The sequence below is a fragment of the Mauremys mutica genome, unplaced genomic scaffold (genome assembly GCF_020497125.1).
Source record: "Mauremys mutica isolate MM-2020 ecotype Southern unplaced genomic scaffold, ASM2049712v1 000077F_np12_subseq_10558478:10632872_obj, whole genome shotgun sequence".
NCBI lineage: Eukaryota > Metazoa > Chordata > Testudines > Geoemydidae > Mauremys > Mauremys mutica.
Window position 1 is genome coordinate 26,974 of NW_025422829.1, and position 19,065 is coordinate 46,038.

Consider the following 19,065-nt stretch of genomic DNA (forward strand, 5'->3'; position numbering starts at 1 on the left):
GGCACCTAAATCCCACCAATTTCAATGGGAGTTGGTGCCTAAATACCTTTGAGGTCTGGGCCACAGTCTGCCCTGAAGTGCTTACAACTTTAATTCCATGAACCTAGAAAAAGAAAGCTTAATGATCTGCAATGTCCTTAATCTAACCCTAAGGAAGCCCTATTATAGATGTTATTTTAGGATTAATCTATTGCTGTTAATTTCTAAAAAAAACCAACCTATTGCTATGTTTGTATGCAGTGTTACTGTAGACATGTTAGCCCAGGATATTAGAGAGACAACGTCGGTGAGGTAATATCTTTTATTTCAAAAGCTTGTCTCTCTCACCACCAGACATTGGTCCAATAAAAGGTATTACCTCACCCACCTTGTCTTTCTAGTACGGCTGTGCTTGTAATTCATGCTCTAGGGTGGTACCACTGCCCTCTACTGGATGGATTCACAAGGCATGAGGGATGAACTGTGTGCCATAGTCTGTGTATAGCTAGCAACGTTTCTTTCCTTTTACTCATTTTGTAGGAGGCTGTGCATTGGGATCAAAGTTCTAAATTCTACACTCCGCCATCACCTTTTGAGCAGCTAGAATGCATAGTGAGAAATGTTCATTCTTCGAATGCCAGAGATTTGCCACACTATTACTAATCATTATATGGTTTGTGCTCTAATAATACAGAGAGCACTACACAAACTTTAATCCTTATGCCCCTCAGCCCCCAGTGAGGTGTATAAATATTCTTATCCCCACTTCACAGACAAAGCAACAGATACAAAAAAGATTTCTTGACTAGCTCAAAGCCACACAGCAAGGCAGTGGTACTGCAACATATACCTTAGAGTCCAGATAATGCAATATAGTCTTTCACAGAATAGAACTTTCATTTTAAAGGATCACATTACATTGTGCTTTCCATACCATCCTGAATGTACAGAATATTATATTATATGCCCTTTGTAGTGCTAATGTGATAATTTATCTATTCAGGTATACACTGGTCATTGTCTGTAGCATTTTCCTAGTATGATACAACAGGTGCAATTACAGTGAAACTTTTGTTAACAGTCACCTACTAACCCTGGCCACCTGTCTTTATGGGCAATGAAATCTCTGTTATACTACATTATACAGCTGCTTGTTAAAACTTCACGGAAAATAGTTACTTAGATGCCCACCATTAACAGTTTTCCCTGTATTTTTTTTAGTCTCATCCCTAAATGAAATGGTCCACTGCAGTGTCATTGAATAGGCAGAATAAGGGATGTCTTAGTTCAGTTATTAATGTTTACAATTTTAATAGATAATAAAATGATAAATAACCTATTGTCTTCTTGACTCCGATTGGCTGAATTTTTTTTTTTCTTGATTCCCTACCCATTTTTAAATGATATTGTATAGGCTCTTATTAAAATAATCAAACAGCACAAAATTTACATTTGCAACATGTTTTAAAAGGTTACTATGGTTGTCCTGAGTTTTAGCATCTTACTTCATGAGTCTTAACCTGAATTGCTGGAAATGCTGGTCCTGATGAATGCACAACCTCTTCGATCATGCTGGAAGTATTTCCTACAGAATCTTCCACAGAGCCTGTTGTGCCTACCCATGGTGTTGCTCACCTCCCATTCAAACTGCTTGCATTATGTTTTGTGATTGCCTCTACCAGACAAGGAGAAAATCCTCAAAGTGCTCTCCCCGCCTTGATTGTTGACTTTTCCGCACAGTAGCTGACCTGGCAGTGGGCCAACAGCCTCCTCTACACTGTGAAAATTACTATATTAGAGTGCCCACTTAATTCAAATATTGCTGGGTTATAGCACAGTTTGGTAAGAAAGTTAAGACATGGTTTGATCCTATCTACACAGGTATGACCAAAAATCATGTGTTAAGCCTATGAGGGCATTAGTCTGTAGTAACCAATCAGCCCAAAGGGTAGAATTTATAGTGTAGCTTGGAACAAAGGTGTACAGAACTGGGAAAGTGGTTCCTTACCAAGCATGTATTTATATTTTTATGTTTCTTTCACAGGACCTGTTATTCCAACAATACACACAGATGCTAATGTGACGAGTTCACTTTGCTAGAGGTTTTGTTACTGTGCTCTGTGGGAGCCTCCCTTGGAATTAAAAAAAATATTATCTGGAAAGCAATTGTCTTCCTTTGGTTCCTTGCCTGGGAGAATCCTTATAAACCTGCTGCATATGCAATATTTCTTTTTCCCATACTTACAATGCTCTCCCTATCGCAGTGTTCCGAGTGCCCACTCTTTTCATTCAAATCGCCCCTGAAATCCCACTTCAGCAAGGTTCACAATATTAACCCACTGACTGAAAAGCAGTGTATGTATTACAAGGCTCAAGGGATTCCAATCTATTGTTTCTGATCTTTGTGTGCCTTTCAGACTACCAGCTCCTTGCAGCAAGGATGTCTGCATTTAGTACAGCACTTGGTAAGCTGTCTGCATGCATAAAACATTCTGCATCGAGAGCAGCTAAAGAATTAGGTCCAAAATTGTCTGTGTTAGAAGCAAGAGCCACACATTAAAATTAATTATAGAAAAGTTGTGACCAAGAATGTCAATACACTGGAGGCTCCTTGCTAAGAACGTGAGGTCATTCACAGACTCAAAATTATATAATGGAAGACTCAAGCGTCTCATTTATGGTCTTCTCACTAGATGCCCTCAATGTAATTATTGGCTTACCTACCCATCATTTTCTTGTATTTAAAAATAAATAGTTTTGCCATCCCTTTTAAAGAGGCAGACCTATTACCCGGCTGCAACAAAAATACAGCTCAAAGAGGCAGTCCTGCCCCCCGGGGTTTGAATTGGATCTCTGAAGGAGATCAGAACAAGGTGATGTACTCACTGTTTGCAAGGCTAGGAACCTTGCCCTCCACAAGGAAAATAAACCTGCCTTCAGAATCTGCTGACTATCATTCGTTCCTCCATTCTTTGTAGCTTAACACCAAGCTTGTCACTTCCAGGGCTCTCTCAGCCAAATCCAGGGTACAGTGAGGTCCAATGGCAAAACACCCCATTGACTTCCGTGGGACCAGGATGTGATCTCGCATACTGGTCTTTTAGATGTGCTTTACAGACAGCATACAGAGAGATCGCTTCACTGCCATTGAAATCCAGCCACCTCTCATCTGCAAGCAATCCATCTGGCACCTGCACACTTCATTAAAATTTATGAAGCAAATGAAGAATTACTTATACAAATGAAGATCTCTTTTCCCTTCCCCCCTCCCTTTGCAAAAAGTTCTATGGAAACTTTCGTGAAAATAAGTGCTCAGGATCTTTCATTTACATCTCACCTCCAACCATATAGTGGCCTCTAGCATTAGGCTGGGACATTGATTCATAACTGAATTAGAGAGGTGTCACTTAAGCCCTGATCCTACAAAACACTGGAGCACTTGCATAAACTTTATTCTTGTTAGCAGTCCCAGTGAAATCAATGGGCCTACAAATTGACAACCCAAGCATTTAATTCTCATGGTAGAAAAAAAAAAAGTCAGAAGATTGGCTTTAAAAACATGACATTTAAAAAATAATTACTGTCTCTTTTGCTTTGCCTTCAGTGCCACGCTGTAGAGAAATATCAGCTAAAATCACCTCATCCTGTGGAAAATGGTGCCAGTAGTCAGTACCAATTCTTTATACTCATAGCTTTATGCAATTGAACAATTCCCTCACCTCTGGCAGGCAGTACTCACCATGGCTGGTGCTGTGAGTGACACCATGCAAAAGTACTCTGAAAGGAGAAGCACCAATCAGCGTGTCTTGTTTAAAACTTTGGAGGGATGAAGAGAAGGAAGATTATACCAACAATGGTACCTCTGTGTTTTATCTGTAGCAGCTGCCAGTGCAGCTTTGAGGGGTTCCCCCTTCCACACCCGAGCCAGATAAGGAGAAAGAGGATTCTGGATGACATGTTCAGTGAGCTCCTGCGAGCCAGTGCTGCATCAGACTGTGAACAGAAGGCCTGGAGGATGAATAATGCAGATTGTATGGAGAAGGAAAGAGCGGACAGGGCAAAGGTCCAGGAATTGGAGAGGGACATAATGTACCAGGACATAATGGGGTTTCCTTCTGCAGAAAACACAAATGTTTCAGACTGTTGTGGACCTGCAAGTTCAACAATCCTGGACTCACCTCCCTTTGCAGCCCTTGGAGAACTCCAGAATAGCATCTCCCTCAACTTTCCATGTGGCGTCAGGGGCTGCATCCTGTTCTTACCACTACATGCTGGGGCGGGGAGGAGAATATCAAGGACAAATCACAGCTTCACACAGGGGCGGCTCTAGGTATTTTGCCGCCCCAAGCACGGCAGGCAGGCTGCCTTCGGTGGCTTGCCTGTGGGAGGTCCCAGGTCCCACGGATTCGGCGGCACGCCTGCGGGAGGTCCGCCGAAGCCGCAGGACCAGCGGACCCTCCGCAGGCATGCCGTTGAAGGCAACCTGCCTGCTGCCCTCGTGGTGACCGGCAGAGCACCCCCCGTGGCTTGCCGCCCCAGGCACGTGCTTGGCATGCTGGTGCCTGAAGCCGCCTCTGGCTTCACATACATTGACCTGAGAGGCCACAGTTGATGCATGTGTAGCTAAAATGAGGGCCAATGCAAGGATGTTTCACGCCCTAGGTGCGAAAAACACCTATTTTAAAGCGGCAACTGGAGAACACATCCCATCAAAAGCCTTCCTAAAAATCAGATAGATGCACATTTTGTATAACAACTGGACTGGTGAAAGTGTACTAATTGTGCATTTCAAAGACATACCAACCTTGTAATACCAAAGTGACCTGCACATGAAAGGTATCTTCCTCTTGCCCCCTTTAAGGTGAGGAAAACCCCACACATACACCCAGAAAGCTAAATTCAAGAAGCAACACACATGGTTAAGGTTCTTATAGCAATTTAAAGCCATCCTACTGCATTCTAATGTTTTTGGATTAGTAGATTGTTTGGCATATAATATTAGTCTGTAGTACATGCACTTCAGGAGAATTAATGATATTATGAGAACCTTAGCTTCTCTTTAAGTATGCTTACATTTGCAATCAACAATGCATTAGCGCTTTAAAAAAAAATAAGCACATATGCTAGCATACATAAAGAGACCATTGTAGATATTTACTTGTCTATATTAGTTTCAGTCATTTGTTCAGTTTGATAGTCTCTCCCATTATAATGCTAAAATTAGAAAAATTACAGAAGCCCTATTGGTAACAAATAACCCTCATCTTTACAGACCCTCAGAGAAAAAGGTAAAATAAGTATATATTTTAATGCATTTACAATGTAGTCTCTCAAATCCTGCTAACTATGGAAGACCAGGGGTAATTTTCAGAACAGACAGCATGAACACAATCCTGATAAGCAGTAGAAGCTGTAGGTGCAGCCATCACATCAGACATCCCCAGCCAGCTAAAACTTGATGCCATACGAGGCAGTGAACCTGATTACAACCCAGATAACTCCCAGTTTCTGTTAGTGCTGTTGTGTCAGAATAGCAATGGCTACCTGACCTACCATTAGAGAGAAACTCATCTCAAGCAAGATGACATGAATCTTAGGATCATAGAATTTTTCACTGGTACAAGATTGTATCAAAAGCCTGCAAGGTTATTTAGTAATCTTCCTAAAATTAAGGTCTCAAATACCACTAGCAGTACAAGAGAACCATGCTTCTGTTTTAATTATATATTTCTAATTACACTCTACCTCCACTGTTTTACTATAACAAACAATTCATATATGCAATAAGGCAGATTTAAGTGCATTGCACAATGCAAGTGAAGGGATTCAGCTGATATGGGGAGAGTGGGAGAGGAAGGAGCAAAAGTTAATATGATGCTGGAACTGTAACGGAGGATTTCCTCACTGATGAGTAATTTAGTTAGATTTATTTATTTTTTTAAAACTAAGTTGCTCTAAGGGAAAAACTCAATCCAAATAAGAAAACTCAATTCTAGGCAAAATAGGTTATGAGTTAGCATTCACTTTTCAAAAGTGAATACATTGCAAGGATTTGAGTAAAGATATTGAGCTCAGAATCTTCCTGTATCCCTAAAAAATGCTTCACTATTGTCCACTATTTTCTGACAGAGAGAGAAAGAGAGAGAATTGCTTTTTACTAAGATACCAAAGATTTGAACTGGGTAATGAAAAGAGAATGAAAAAATGCCACAATGCAGTCAAGCTATGTCAAAGTCATACTTGGTTTTATTCCTGTGGCCAAGTACCGGAGATTTGAGATATACCAATTCTGTAAGAATTGATGTATATTAAAGTTAAACAAACAATTATTATTTGGGGGGGGGGGGGAGAGGGGAGAACAATGGAGGAGAAAAGAGGAGCAATATAAAATGAAGTTCATAAACGTATTTGGAGGAACAAAGTCTCTCTTTGTACTGATCCGCAAGATGTATTTTAGTAGTTAAATAGCTTTGGAATAAAACTTTAAAATCTTTGTGGTCAAAAAATTACATGGAAAGTTTGTCTTGAAAGGGTCCGTTCTTTCTGTCATCATTAATCCAGTCTCTTCAAAACACATCCTGCAGGAGTTGTTTCCATTTCCTGAAGCAAAATAATTTTTTTTTCTGTAGCAGCTTTCAAAATACTATCTGGGGAAAGCTTCGTAGATTTCAAATCCAATGAATTTTCCACAAATATGATGTATGGAATTAGACAGTTAGTTACTTGTAGCTTGTTCCAGAACCCTCAAAATACCATTAGTTTTGTTCTCCTCTAGAGAAGTGGCCTTTTTCTTCGTCATGGTAGCAAACAGTGTATCCATCATTCCCAAAACTTCAAGTAGTTCCGCCTGGTAATCAATTTCTTTTTCTATGATCTCTTGGAGTCTTAAGAATTGTTTATCAATTACTGCCGATTGTCCAACCACAGGGAGATAAATATCTGGAGAAAGGAATGTTACTTAAGTTAGTCTATGTGCAGATATCCATTTCACTTGGTTTATATTTTATAAGCATGTATTATATTTTTTAAATAGTTATTTCTGATAAGTCTTGCTTTGTGGTAAGATGGAGAATATTTTAATAGCTTTCTGAAAAGTTATTGATATAGTCTTACAGTAACTTTCATGCTAGTAAGCCTGAGGGGGGCTTAACTTTTGTTTAAATGTTTACTACTTGTGGTATTATGCACTGGGAGAAGTTGGGGAAGCTAGTCATACCACACAACTGCATAAAAATAGCGCCGAGGGCATTCAGCGCCTGGGACAGGTGCTCTTCTGTACAGTGAGCATTAATCAAAGTGAAGTGTACAGTCTGATCAATCATCTGGCAAGAAAAAATAAAGCCTGGAATTTTCTGATTTTATTTTGACCACTGGCTTTTTTATTACCGTATTTTCCAGCGTATAAGGTGACTGGGCGTATAAGACGACCCCCTAATTTTCCAGTTAAAACATAGGTTTTGGCCTATACTCGCCGTATAAGACTACCCCCCCCTTCCGAGGCAACACCATTTAATAACATCAGATTTGATTTAAATAATTTTAATTAAAATGGTTTTGACTTACCGGTACTTACAGGGAGTCAGAGGGCTCTGGGCTGCCCGCTGCGGCGGGGAGCCCAGAGCCTTTTAAATCCCAGCCGCGGCGGGGAGTCAGAGGGCTCTGGGCTGCCCGCTGCGGCGGGGAGCCCAGAGCCTTTTAAATCAGCACAGGGACGTTCTGTATGTAGCCGAAGCTACAGTATGTTTATACCCGGCGTACAAGACGACCACCGATTTTTGGGGGTTGTATTTTAGTATAAAAAGTCATCTTATATGCCGGAAAATACGGTATATCAGTTTTAAATTCCACCCTGGGTGGTTAGGCAAAAATGTAGAACTTTACTCTTTGGAACAGCATAAGCTTAGCTTGGAATACTAGTAGTTTCCTTTTGGTACATTACTTACAGAACATTCATTTGACGAAGTGGGTATTTGCCCACGAAAGCTTATGCTCCAATACATCTGTTAGTTTATAAGGTGCCACAGGACTCTTTGTCGCTACTTACCAATAATCATTTCTGCAACTTTTATCAGCATAGGGGCAAATCTTGGCTCAACCACATACCTGCAGAGACAGAGCAATTCTTAAAATTGGGGAGAGGGATAGCTCAGTGGTTTGAGCATTGGCCTGCTAAACCCATGGTTGAGAGTTCAATCCTTAAGGGAGCCATTTACAGATCTGGGGCAATAAAAATACAACAACAAAAAACACTGTCAGGGACAGTATTTGGCTCTGCTAGTGAAGGCAGGAGACTGGACTCGATGACTTTCCAAGGTTCCTTCCAGCTCTATGAGATAATTTTATACCTAAGATACTAGCCATTTACTCCCATTCCACCAGTATGAATAAACAAACAGTTTTCCTATACGTATATACAATTTACCACACAAAAGTTTAACTAGACAACTTTTCATTCACATGAAGGGGTAAAAGCAGTCCAAGGGATGGGATAATCAGGAAGTCACACGTAGCAACCCCTCAATGAGGAAAGCACTGGGGCTTGGAAAGGTGGCAATATTCTTTTTAAATAAAGGAAGATAAAACACAAGCTTCAGACAACAGGGCTCATTAAGGTGGAGTGGGAGGGTAGCAGGCAAAGGGGCAATAAGGCAAGTTTAAAGAAACCTCATCCTCTTTTTGGTGGGTCTCATACTTCCTCTAAAAAGAGAGCAGCAAACTTGATCAACATACATTTTATAAACAAAAGGCAGTGTAGTTACCATACAAGCACAAGTCCATTAAGAACACAAAGTAATTGTGAACAATGGTAGGGGTAAATTCTAAACTTGTGCCTCCACTGAGGTCAGTGGCAAAATTCCTGTTGACATCAGTCGGGCCAAGGTTTCACTCGAAAGAGGTGTCTGCAGGTAAGTGTGGCAAAAGCTGGCAACAAGAAATATCTGCCTGATGAAATAGCCTTGTCAGAGGTAATTTAGGTGAGTGATACCTTATCAAGAAAGCCAGGAGGACGCTAAGTTGTGTTTCATCTCGTCCTGCAAGTGCATTTTGAAGTGTTCCTCTGCGATTTAGCTCCTGCATGACTGCAACTGTAATTTCAGGCGTCCTGTTACGGGCCTAAGTGTACGTAAAGAGTTTAGTACCAGTGCTCATCTTCAACATGAAATGAAACTTGCATAAGCAGGTCTATGTACACAAGAGAGATTTCTTCCCCTTCTAGCCTTGTCTAAAAGTTATATTATTTCATAATATGTAAATATAAATGTCAAATGAAGGCACTGAGTATTGATGCACAAAGCAGTAATGGCCTTACCTCAAGTACTACATCAAGAGCCTTGGTGACCTGGAAGCTTTTTAGTAGTTTGTCATACTTTTTTAAGTGACTTCTCACAGGTTTACTGACAAAGAAATCCTCCTAGAATTGAAAGGACAGTTCAGGACTGAGCAAACATGTTTAATATGTATTTTTTCAGCACTAACACTACTTCTCAATTTCTTTATATTGCTTTTCCAGACAGTGCAATTTGCTGTCCAGGTGTCTTTTGTTCTTATCAGAGTTCTGGGAAAGTTTTCAAGGGGGGGGAGGGAGAAGGAATGTTGTATTTGGAAAGTCATGTTAAAAATACAGTTGTCAGCACAGCTAATTAGATCATTCCCTTTAAAACCCTTCATACTAATATTAGGTGTATAGATTTTTTTTTTTTTTTAAAGCGCAATTTTTATTTTGAAGAGTTATACAGAATGCAGCTACCACACACACACCTTCCTCTCCCCCATACCTGCTTCGGCATGTAGTTTCTTCCTTTTACAAAGGTTCTGTATCCTGGCCGTTTCTTCTTTGGAAAACGTTCTTTGCTTTCTTCGTGTTTTCTGTTTCTCACATTTAGTACCCCATTGGTCATACCTACAACTATAGTTTCATCTTCAGGCTAAAATGAACACGAAATTGAGTTAGTAACAAAGTGTTTTTGCTGTGATGAAGCTTTCCATAGCAGGCAGAGTTCTCTGGTTATATAAACATTGTTAATCTATTTTGTATGAAACAGGTCTGATAAAAACCCCAAAATACTAAGGCCTGCTGATCTAAACAAAATTTTTGGACACAAGGGCATGGAACAACTCCCAGAGGAGAGACTAAAGATTAGGGATGGTCGTCTTAATAAAGAGATGATTGTGGGGGAATATGATAGAGGTCTACAAAATCATTACTGGTGTGGAAAAAAAAATTCTCTTTCCCACAATACAAAAACCAGGGATCACCTGATGACAGGTGGCAGCAGGTTCAATACAAACAAGAGGAAGCAGGTTTAATACAAACAGGAAGCCCTTCTTCACACAATACAGTTAACTTGCGTAACTCATTGCCAGTGAATGTTGTGAAGGCTCAAAAGTATACGGTAAGTGGATTAAAAAAAAAACTAAATTAGTTCATGGAGACAGGTCCATCACTTGCTATTAGCCAAGATAGTCAGGAATGTAACCTCATGCTCAGGGCAAATCTAAATCTCTGATTGCCAAAAGCCAGGAAGGGAAAATGAGGTGGATCTCTCCAAACTTGCCCTGTTCTGTACACTCACCCGGAAGCTCTGGTGCTGACCACAGATGGAAGACAGGATACTGGACTTGACAGTCCATTGGTCTAACCCAGTATGGTAGTTCTTATGTTTGCCATGGTACTAAAAACAGGCTGAGGTCTCTATACTCTGAACCTTGACCTTTGTTTAAAACTGTTAATGTTGTACAGTGACAGGGTCATGTTAGCATCTTTGACTCTTTGGGCTCATATTTATCTAAATACCACAGACCCCCCTAGGACTCAATACCTCCCTTCCCCCCTGGTCCCCAAGAGATGGCTGTGAGGGGCCAAGACAAGGAGACCTCCAGAAGAGCCAGAGAAGGGGGGGGGGGGGTTTGGGAAGGGAGAAGAGGTAGTCAATTGATGCCAGACTCTCTACCAACTATGAGGGTGGCCCTCTGAACTACCACTGGGGGGAGAAGGGAGCTGTGTCTGACCAGCCTTCTCAGCCCCACCAAGCAGAGAATTTGGCTCTTCCCTTGACTCTCAGGCAGGGAAGGTAAAGGGATGGCTTGCCAAGCAGTTCATTCCCTTCCTCCTCTGCAGAAGTTCTGACAGGAGAGCAGCCACAGCTAGCTCTGCCTGCAGTAGGAGTGAGCTGTCAGGCAGCCAGAGAAAAGCAAAGCCAGCCCCTGCATTCCCTGCCAGGAGGTTGTTTGTCCACAGCTCCTCCTATGGAAACTAGTTTCTAATGTCTCTATCCTTAACCCTTCATCACAGGGGAAGCCTGTTTGTAGAGTGAGGAAGGTTTCGGCAGGTGAACTGTTTGATTCTATCCATGTCTTCCCAGACCAGATTGGCTCTAAAAGGCTCCTGGGGCAGGTCCTCCCACAACCACTGACTAGCTTCAACAACTGGTCCACTTCCAGCTGGAGCTGCAGAAGGCTCCCCAACAAGAAAAAGTACAGCCTTCTTTACAAAGTGAAGGTCAGACCACAGCAACATTCCCTTCCCAATCACTCACTCCTTGGGGGAGCGCACTGCTCAAGACACTCCCAGCTCAGAGTACACTGCTAAGACCAGTGCCAGACTCAGCTGCGGGACAGCATGTTAAGCCAATGGATTGTTATGACAGCCTAATGTATAATACTCAAAGTCTCCAGGTAATATTTGTATGTGTAGAATTCACTTAGTGACACACACACACCCCCCACACACACCCCACATACACACCCCATCCCTCTGACATTTAGAGATTGCAACAAAAGCTAACATGAATTATGTAGACCACTTACTTTTTTTTTTTAATACACCAGTTCCCAAAGAGCCTAAAAATTATTTTTTATATTATACTTACGGCCAATGCAAGACTCAGAATTGACGCAGCATAATCAAAGCTGTGGACTACTTTGTAGGAGGCTGTACTGTAAACCTTCACATGCCTGCATAGAAAAGCAACTTATTTACAACTTCACATTTCCATGTCTCAGTCTAGATATTTTACAGGAATTTCACCTCTTACAAATGTCACAGACTCGTCTAGAGAGAGTTCAACAAATTTTACATAAAAGTTTTTTCATTGTACAACAGATTCTACTTTTATTGGTCTCTTCAGATATCTAGCCTGCAGAAAGATTTCATACTCTCAAATTCTTACACTTGCTGTACCATCAGGCCATCAGGTAGTGGTTCAAACATCTGGCTCATGGTCCAGACCTGGCCTCCACAATATATTTACGTGGTTGGTCTAGGATATGCAGATTCTGCAGAAACTAAGCTTTCATTTAAAATAATATTTCAATTTCTAACTTTCAAATAACCTTCCAAACATGAACCGAGTGTCAGGGTACTACTGCCTTCCCTAGGCACCAAAGGAAAAGCCAGAAACAATGGCTCAATCATTTGAACCTTTTATCTTTTTAATCTCTTCTTGCACTAGGTACGTCCCTCTGTGGGTTTGGGCCCCTCTTGCTAGTGAGTTAGAAGGAAATACTCAGAAGAAAGTAGAGGAGACAGTTTCCCTTGGAGCTCTTATGCTGAGCTGTGACTCAATCCAGGGATCAAGGACCAGGGCAGCCACTTTTGGGGGTAGGGAACAACTGCTAATATGAATAAAGAGTGGGGTGGAGGTTGCCATTTTTGATGTAAGGTGCAAGTGAGGATTATTAGCAAGAGAGGACTCTGACCTAGACTGAAATCAGAGGCACTAGTAAGTAAGTAAGTAAGTGCAGCTCTCTTTTCATATTAAAATGGGACCAACTGGCATGGGGGGGGGACTTAAGTTTGGAGTTTCAGGAAACAGAATAGCAATTTGGTGAAAAGTCACAGTTTGGCCCTTTGAATGATTTATGCATTTGCCACTTAAGTCAGTCAATGGGAATTACGAGTGCACAATTAAAGGTAGAACAAGGCCCCAGAATGTGTTTCAAAGTTACTTGCACCAGTAACTGTAATATGAAAAATATTGCTTTTATTACTTTTAGTCTGGTGTTAGTCTCCTGCCTTGATCTATAGCAGTCATGATTACAATGTGTTTTTCCCAAATTTAAAAATAACAAAACCCCTAAAAAGTTAGATCAAGTGAAAGATACTAACCTGTCCAATGAGCCTGAGAGCAGCCTTTGCCCAGAGCTACTGAGGCATAAACAGGTTACAGTTTTATGGTGATTTTTCAGCGACACTAGTAATTGCCCTCCTTTTAGAATGTCCCAGACTTTAACATACCGGCCTCCTGTAAATAGGAAACACATGCAAAGCAGTTTTGACATATACATGTTTAAGTTTCTTTGCATAAATTTTCAAGTTAAGAGCACAAAAGAACACACTAGCGGAAAGTCATGGTTTCCTTTTAACACTAAGTTTACTGCCTCCACCCTTGTCCACTTATGATTATGGCATAAGTACCTGTCAAACAAACAATTTGAGTTTATATTCTATAGGAGACATGAACTTCCTCTAGAAGCAACTGGGAGAAAAATATTGTATCACTCAGGTTATAGCAGCTGTGGGCGTCAATCATGGTCTGTTAGAGATGTTAAAAAAGGAGAAAATGTATAACTTCCCTCTATAAGAACATTATGGAGGCTCAGCATGGAGTTGGGGATCTTCTGTTTGTGTTCAAGCAAATCGGGGGGGGGGGGGGGGGGGGAAAAACGGACCCTGAAGAAAATAAAGATTCTTAGCTCTACAGATCAAGAGTGAAAAATTGACATCTTTCAAGAATAATCTTTGTCCCATGAAACAATTTATCCCATTCTTCCACCCTTGCACACTATGGCACTACGCCAATGAGAGTCAGTTTCCAGTCCTAAGGTTTCTTATTTTAAGTTTTGATTAACAGCAAGTGGGAGCAGATTACAAAGATGAAGACCCTCTTCTGAGAATGCCCTGCTGCCTACTCCTTGAGTTTAGCTCTTAGGACAGACTGCAAATTCACTACTATAGTAGGATCTCTAAGACAGCTGGAACCAGGCCACTCATGGCTGCATGACAATCGAGAGTTCAATGCATTATTAATTCATAAGGCAGTAGAAGTGTGCAGCCTTGGTGTTTCAGTCTCAGCAATGACAAATGTGATACCTACTCTGTGGCTGCAAGTTAAGGGGGCGAAGAAAGGAAAGAAATTTCATTTTGTTCAAATACCTGCAGACACTAGAAGACCCCCAGAAGGGAAGAGAAGAACACTCTCCACAGGCTGTCCATGCTCTACAGTCATAACACTTTTTTCTGTCCGTACATCAAATACTTTCACAGTGTGATCGTATGAACCTGAAAAATACCCCAGTGAACAATTTAAGAACCCATAACATTTCAAGTACCAAAAAACCCCACACACTCATCTAAGATTAAATGTTCAATCTCAAACACAAGTCCATAGGAACTGCTGACCAACAGAAAAGCATTTTGCTTCAGTTTAAATAGCCAGTATCTTACATAAGTGAATTTCCCTCTTTCAGATGTTATAAGGATCTCACCTTTAGTCCTACTACCAAGACACTGGACCTTACAAACCCTGTCATTCAGATCAGTTTTCTTCCTACCCACCCTTGAATTCATATGACTATAGCAGCAAGAATCACTAGAACCACTAGAGCTAAAACACGTTTTATACCATGTAAAAACTTGGAATATCAGTTTTCAAGTGTAATGAAGCATAACTATAGTCCAACCAGTGGTCTGATAACCATAACTTTACGTTAGTAGTGTTCTGTGTAAGAGTTATCCATCAGTTATATTGTGCTATAGGAGTGCATGGTATTTAATCTAGATTATGATGAAAATATCAGGAAACTCAGTAGCAGTTGGTTCTAATAGCTACTTAAGCTGCATTTGTTCCAGTTTTGAAACTTCAACTTTTAGACCACACAAGCCATGTTCACTGGTGCCATCTTTTCCTAAAGTCTTAGCAAAAATTTTCAATTGCATTGATGTATTAGGTTTTTGCTAATTGCTGCCCAGAGGATTCAGGGGGCCTGGGGCAAAGCAATTTCCAGAGGCCCCTTCCATAAAAAAAAAGTTGCAATACTATATTCTCGTCGGGTCCCCTGTAGGGCCCAGGGCAAATTGCCCCACTTGCCCCCCCCGGGCAACCCTGTATTAGGAAAGTGGAATGCTTGCTTACTTATTCTTAAAAAGTCAAGAAATAGTCTAGTATTTTAGCAGAATCATTAACCTTAAAGGACTAGTGTAATGTTCTAATCACTATGAAACATGTAACACACAAAAAAACCCAAAGAACTGGCATAAGAGGCAAGCCCACTGTCGTACTGTAATAACAAGAGTCATCCTGTAAAGATAAATGCTAAGATAATCAATATTTTAAACAGAAAAAATCAAGGAGAGAGAGAACACATGAAAGGCAGGAGACTCCCAGTGCAGGGGAGGGGAAATTAGTGCCATTTAGATGTAGAACCCAGGTCAAGAAGAAACTGCTTTTCTGAGTTTCTTATATGAGACCAATTCAAGACAGACAAGTATTTTACAGAACAAACCTGTTACAAAAAGATCTGTGTTCAGTTTACTTGTACAGCCACATCTCACGTAATCCATATGCTCGCTGTATGACACAATTTCTGTTGCACTTGGAATATCCCACAACTTCGAAGTATAATCGTCAGCACCAGAGACTATACGGTATTTATCAGACAGAAAGTCCACTACGTGTACTGCTCTAGAAACCAAAATGAACGATGTCCAAGATTACTACAAGTACTTCAAACTTTGAATACACAGTTATTATAGGAAAATATGTCCACTTAATCTGAAGTGCTATAATAAACTGGCTAACAAAATATCTGCTACTGTAAGGTATAGTGCCGCAGCTTGCAAGTCAGATATGCCTTCAACGGTTCAAAGTTTATATTAAAAATACAGATCACAAAATATGGGCTATGCTGACTTTTTTCTTAGAATATGCATTAATACCACTCCACCCCTCCATCAAGGGCAATTACATATTCTTTTGTATATAAAGAGAAGATTCAAATAGGGTAGGAGCCTAGTAATTCTATATAAAAGTTGTAAGGGATTTTGGTATGAGTGTTAGTCTGATGTTAATATTTCTTGTTAAGGAGTGCCTGAGTGTGGTTATCAATAAAGCCGGATGCCTGTGTTTGAGTGACATCTACCCCATCCCATTCTGTGACTGGTTGGCCGCCACCCACAGAATGGTAATATCAGATTGTACCATCATTTAAATGTACTTACATAATAATTCTAGATGTGATACAGGAATATTCCATATAATCTGTGTCTTTTATTTTGGTGCGCCGCTTTAATTATACGATTCTTTAAAATGTAATTCTATTGTGTTTTATTCTATTGTGCTCTATATACCGGGTATTCTTTCTTGCTTTATTAAAAACATTGTTACCACTTATTTCTTTTAAATAAATAATTATTTTGTTTTCGAAGAAATTCTGCTTGCGTCCATAACACCCTAGCAATTCCTTTAGGGCAGGCCACAACCTTGTTTCCCTTTCGTTAAATTAGAAATGCTAATGCATGCTAATTTTAATTGGCGTGTAAAATTTAGGGTAACAAACTTATCTAGTTCTGAACCCTGTTAATGTCTTCACCTTCACAAAGTATTCCGTGGTATTTCAATCATAAAATGTACACGAGAAAGCTTTTATACACAATGAATAAAACCATGTTGTCTTTCTTACTTAGTGTGACCATCATATTGTCTCAGTGCTGCTCTTCCATGGATATCAAAGAGCCGAACGACACCTTCTTCACTTCCAGCAACAAGCAGCTTGCCATCATCTCTATATGTAGCACAATAAGCAGCATCTTTGAAGCGAGAGAATGTTTTGATTGGCTCCTGAGAGTACCGACCATAAATATGGATCTAATAAAAATAAATTTTAAATTAGTACATTCTCATACAACACTAATTGAAAAACAAAATAGGGCTAATTATGAAAACTTACCCTTGAAGAGGCTGTGACTGCATAATTATGTGGAGGAATTGGAGAGAAGTCAATTTTATTCACTGCACCAAATTCCTTTATCTGAACAGGAGTCTAAATGAATTGAAATGAGATTAAAGAAATTTAATCTTTACCAAAGATTTTTATTAGCAGTAGTCTTACAAAGACATGAAAGCTTGACATGGATATTCTACCATTGTCTAGTTTCTAAACTGAATTACAAAATCCTTTTAAAGAATTAGAACAGAAAAAATCATGGCTGTATTTAAAAAAAAAAAAAAGTTTTTGCCCCTCCCAAAATTTTACTTCCTCTTTTTTGCTTTAAGAATTTTTTTTTCTAATTTTATGTTTAAAGTGTAAGGTTGTTTCATTACTAGGGAATTTTCCAAAATGCAAAACATGCTCATATTGTATAAAATATGTACTTTTCAAATACCCATATGTACATTATACCTAAATTGTCTGGTATACATTTTCATTTTTAAAAAAGAGACTTACTACAACAAACTTATTGTAATGATTGCCAGTAAGATAAATGAAGGTGACCATATTTATTAGAGTGATCTGCATATATTAGAGGAAGAAATTTGTGATTCAAGTCAGTCTGGGGTCTTGAAATGTTGACAAACTCATTACACGAGTAAGATGCAAACTTGATTTTAAAAACAAACATAGGCAAGCTGTCACCTCTACTGAAGCTATTTTGCTATAAAGTGCACAAAGAGAGAGTCCAGTTACAACAATGGATAGGAAAGTCATTTTTGTTTTTAAGTTTTGGCCATTTATACTGTTGCATAAAAGCAAGACAAAAATCTTTAAGCAAAAACTACTACACAAACGCTTAAGTTATATTCCCATATATTAACTATGCATTCTTACCTTGTAATTCTTCCAATACAAAGTATCTTGTGTGATTTTCTCACCAAGCTTGGGAAATGACTGAACCACTACAGGTTTATAACTAGCCATTTTTTCGTATAATTAGGTTCCCAAAAGCAGTAAGTGCAGCCCCTGCTGTTATGCTCTCGGTAAAGCAAAAGTGTGGTATTTCTTTTTTTAAATGCAAGTGGAGCTGAAAAAAACAAGAGTTTACAATAAATTTTAAATTTGAACCATAAAAAAAAAAACAAATGAAATTCCATTATGCATGTGCTGAAATATCTTATCCAGCTTCCTGATTTTAAGTTTTGGGGGCAAGGGCCAAGGATGAAGGGGACAGTGTGGAACATAAGGCCAGGGCATGCAGTAGATTCATATAGCAGCCTTACATCTAGAGTGTTGAAGCTGGATCAGATCACACGTGAGCTCACCTTAGCTTCCATCCACGCTCATCACAACAGACACAGGTCAGTAACACAGCGCCCTGCTCAAGAGACATTTCAGACCAAGACTACGGACTCACTAGTCAGCGCCTGCACAACGCAGCCACTGTGATAACTCCCCTTTCCACACCACCCCGGCTACCCCCTCCCCGCCACCGTGACAGCCCCTCCCCAGTCAGCACAGCAGGGCTCCAGCTTGGCCAATAGTTGCGGAGCTGCCGGTGCCTGAGACAGGGGCAGCCCCGTTGCTCAGCAGCAGGCCCCGCCTGAAGGACACGGGACGGGGCAGCCCAACGCGGGTCCGGCCCGGCTCACGCGGGCTGGCGCCGCGCTCTGCACGGGGCGGGGGTATCTAGGCACAGGGGCTCGTTACCCAGCAGCGGAGTTACAGGGTCGAGCGGAGCAGAAGGAGCCGGCAGCTCACCAGCCTCAGGAGGCGGGCGGGAGAGACCGGGGCCCGGCTGCTCTCCGGGCCGAGCGGCGCGGCGCGGCTCCCTCCCAGGCCATGCGGGGCGCGGAGGGGGGGGGGTCTCTGCCATCGCGATCCCCACCTCGCAGCAGGCTCCCGTCCCGACTGGATGTCACTGGGGCAGCGCCGGACGAAGGAGCCCGGTTCCGCCTCAGCAGGCAGAAGTCACGTTGCGTCCCACGGCAGCTGCCATCGAGCATCAGGTCGGTCCTGTCGCGGAAGAACTGCGTCATCACTGCTGCGCCTCGCGTCACCTCTCACACCCACGTCTCTGACCCGCGTGACCTCTTGAGAGGCCCAATGAGAAAAAGGAAAAGGGCACCAGGGTGTCCAATCGCACCGAGTGTT

At 41.0% G+C, this 19,065-nt stretch overlaps 1 protein-coding gene across 2 annotated transcripts; it reads right to left on the reverse strand.

Moving 5' to 3' along the window:
• Positions 1 to 6,207: 6,207 nt before the first annotated feature.
• LOC123356946 (U3 small nucleolar RNA-associated protein 15 homolog) lies at positions 6,208 to 18,962 on the reverse strand. Of its 2 annotated transcripts, XM_045000208.1 has the most exons (14): positions 18,800 to 18,962; positions 18,237 to 18,289; positions 17,806 to 17,998; positions 16,927 to 17,019; positions 16,660 to 16,844; positions 15,484 to 15,662; positions 14,135 to 14,260; positions 13,088 to 13,223; positions 11,850 to 11,934; positions 9,756 to 9,905; positions 9,290 to 9,391; positions 8,966 to 9,093; positions 8,024 to 8,082; positions 6,208 to 6,918 (listed from the first exon to the last, which is right to left on the reverse strand). In XM_045000208.1, exons 3-14 carry the CDS (start codon positions 17,893 to 17,895, stop codon positions 6,695 to 6,697), a joined length of 1,557 nt encoding a protein of 518 aa, XP_044856143.1. In that variant the 5' UTR covers positions 17,896 to 17,998; positions 18,237 to 18,289; positions 18,800 to 18,962; the 3' UTR covers positions 6,208 to 6,694. The 2 variants fall into 2 exon arrangements, with proteins under 2 accessions (XP_044856143.1, XP_044856142.1); XM_045000207.1 differs by lacking the exon at positions 18,237 to 18,289.
• Positions 18,963 to 19,065: the final 103 nt, after the last annotated feature.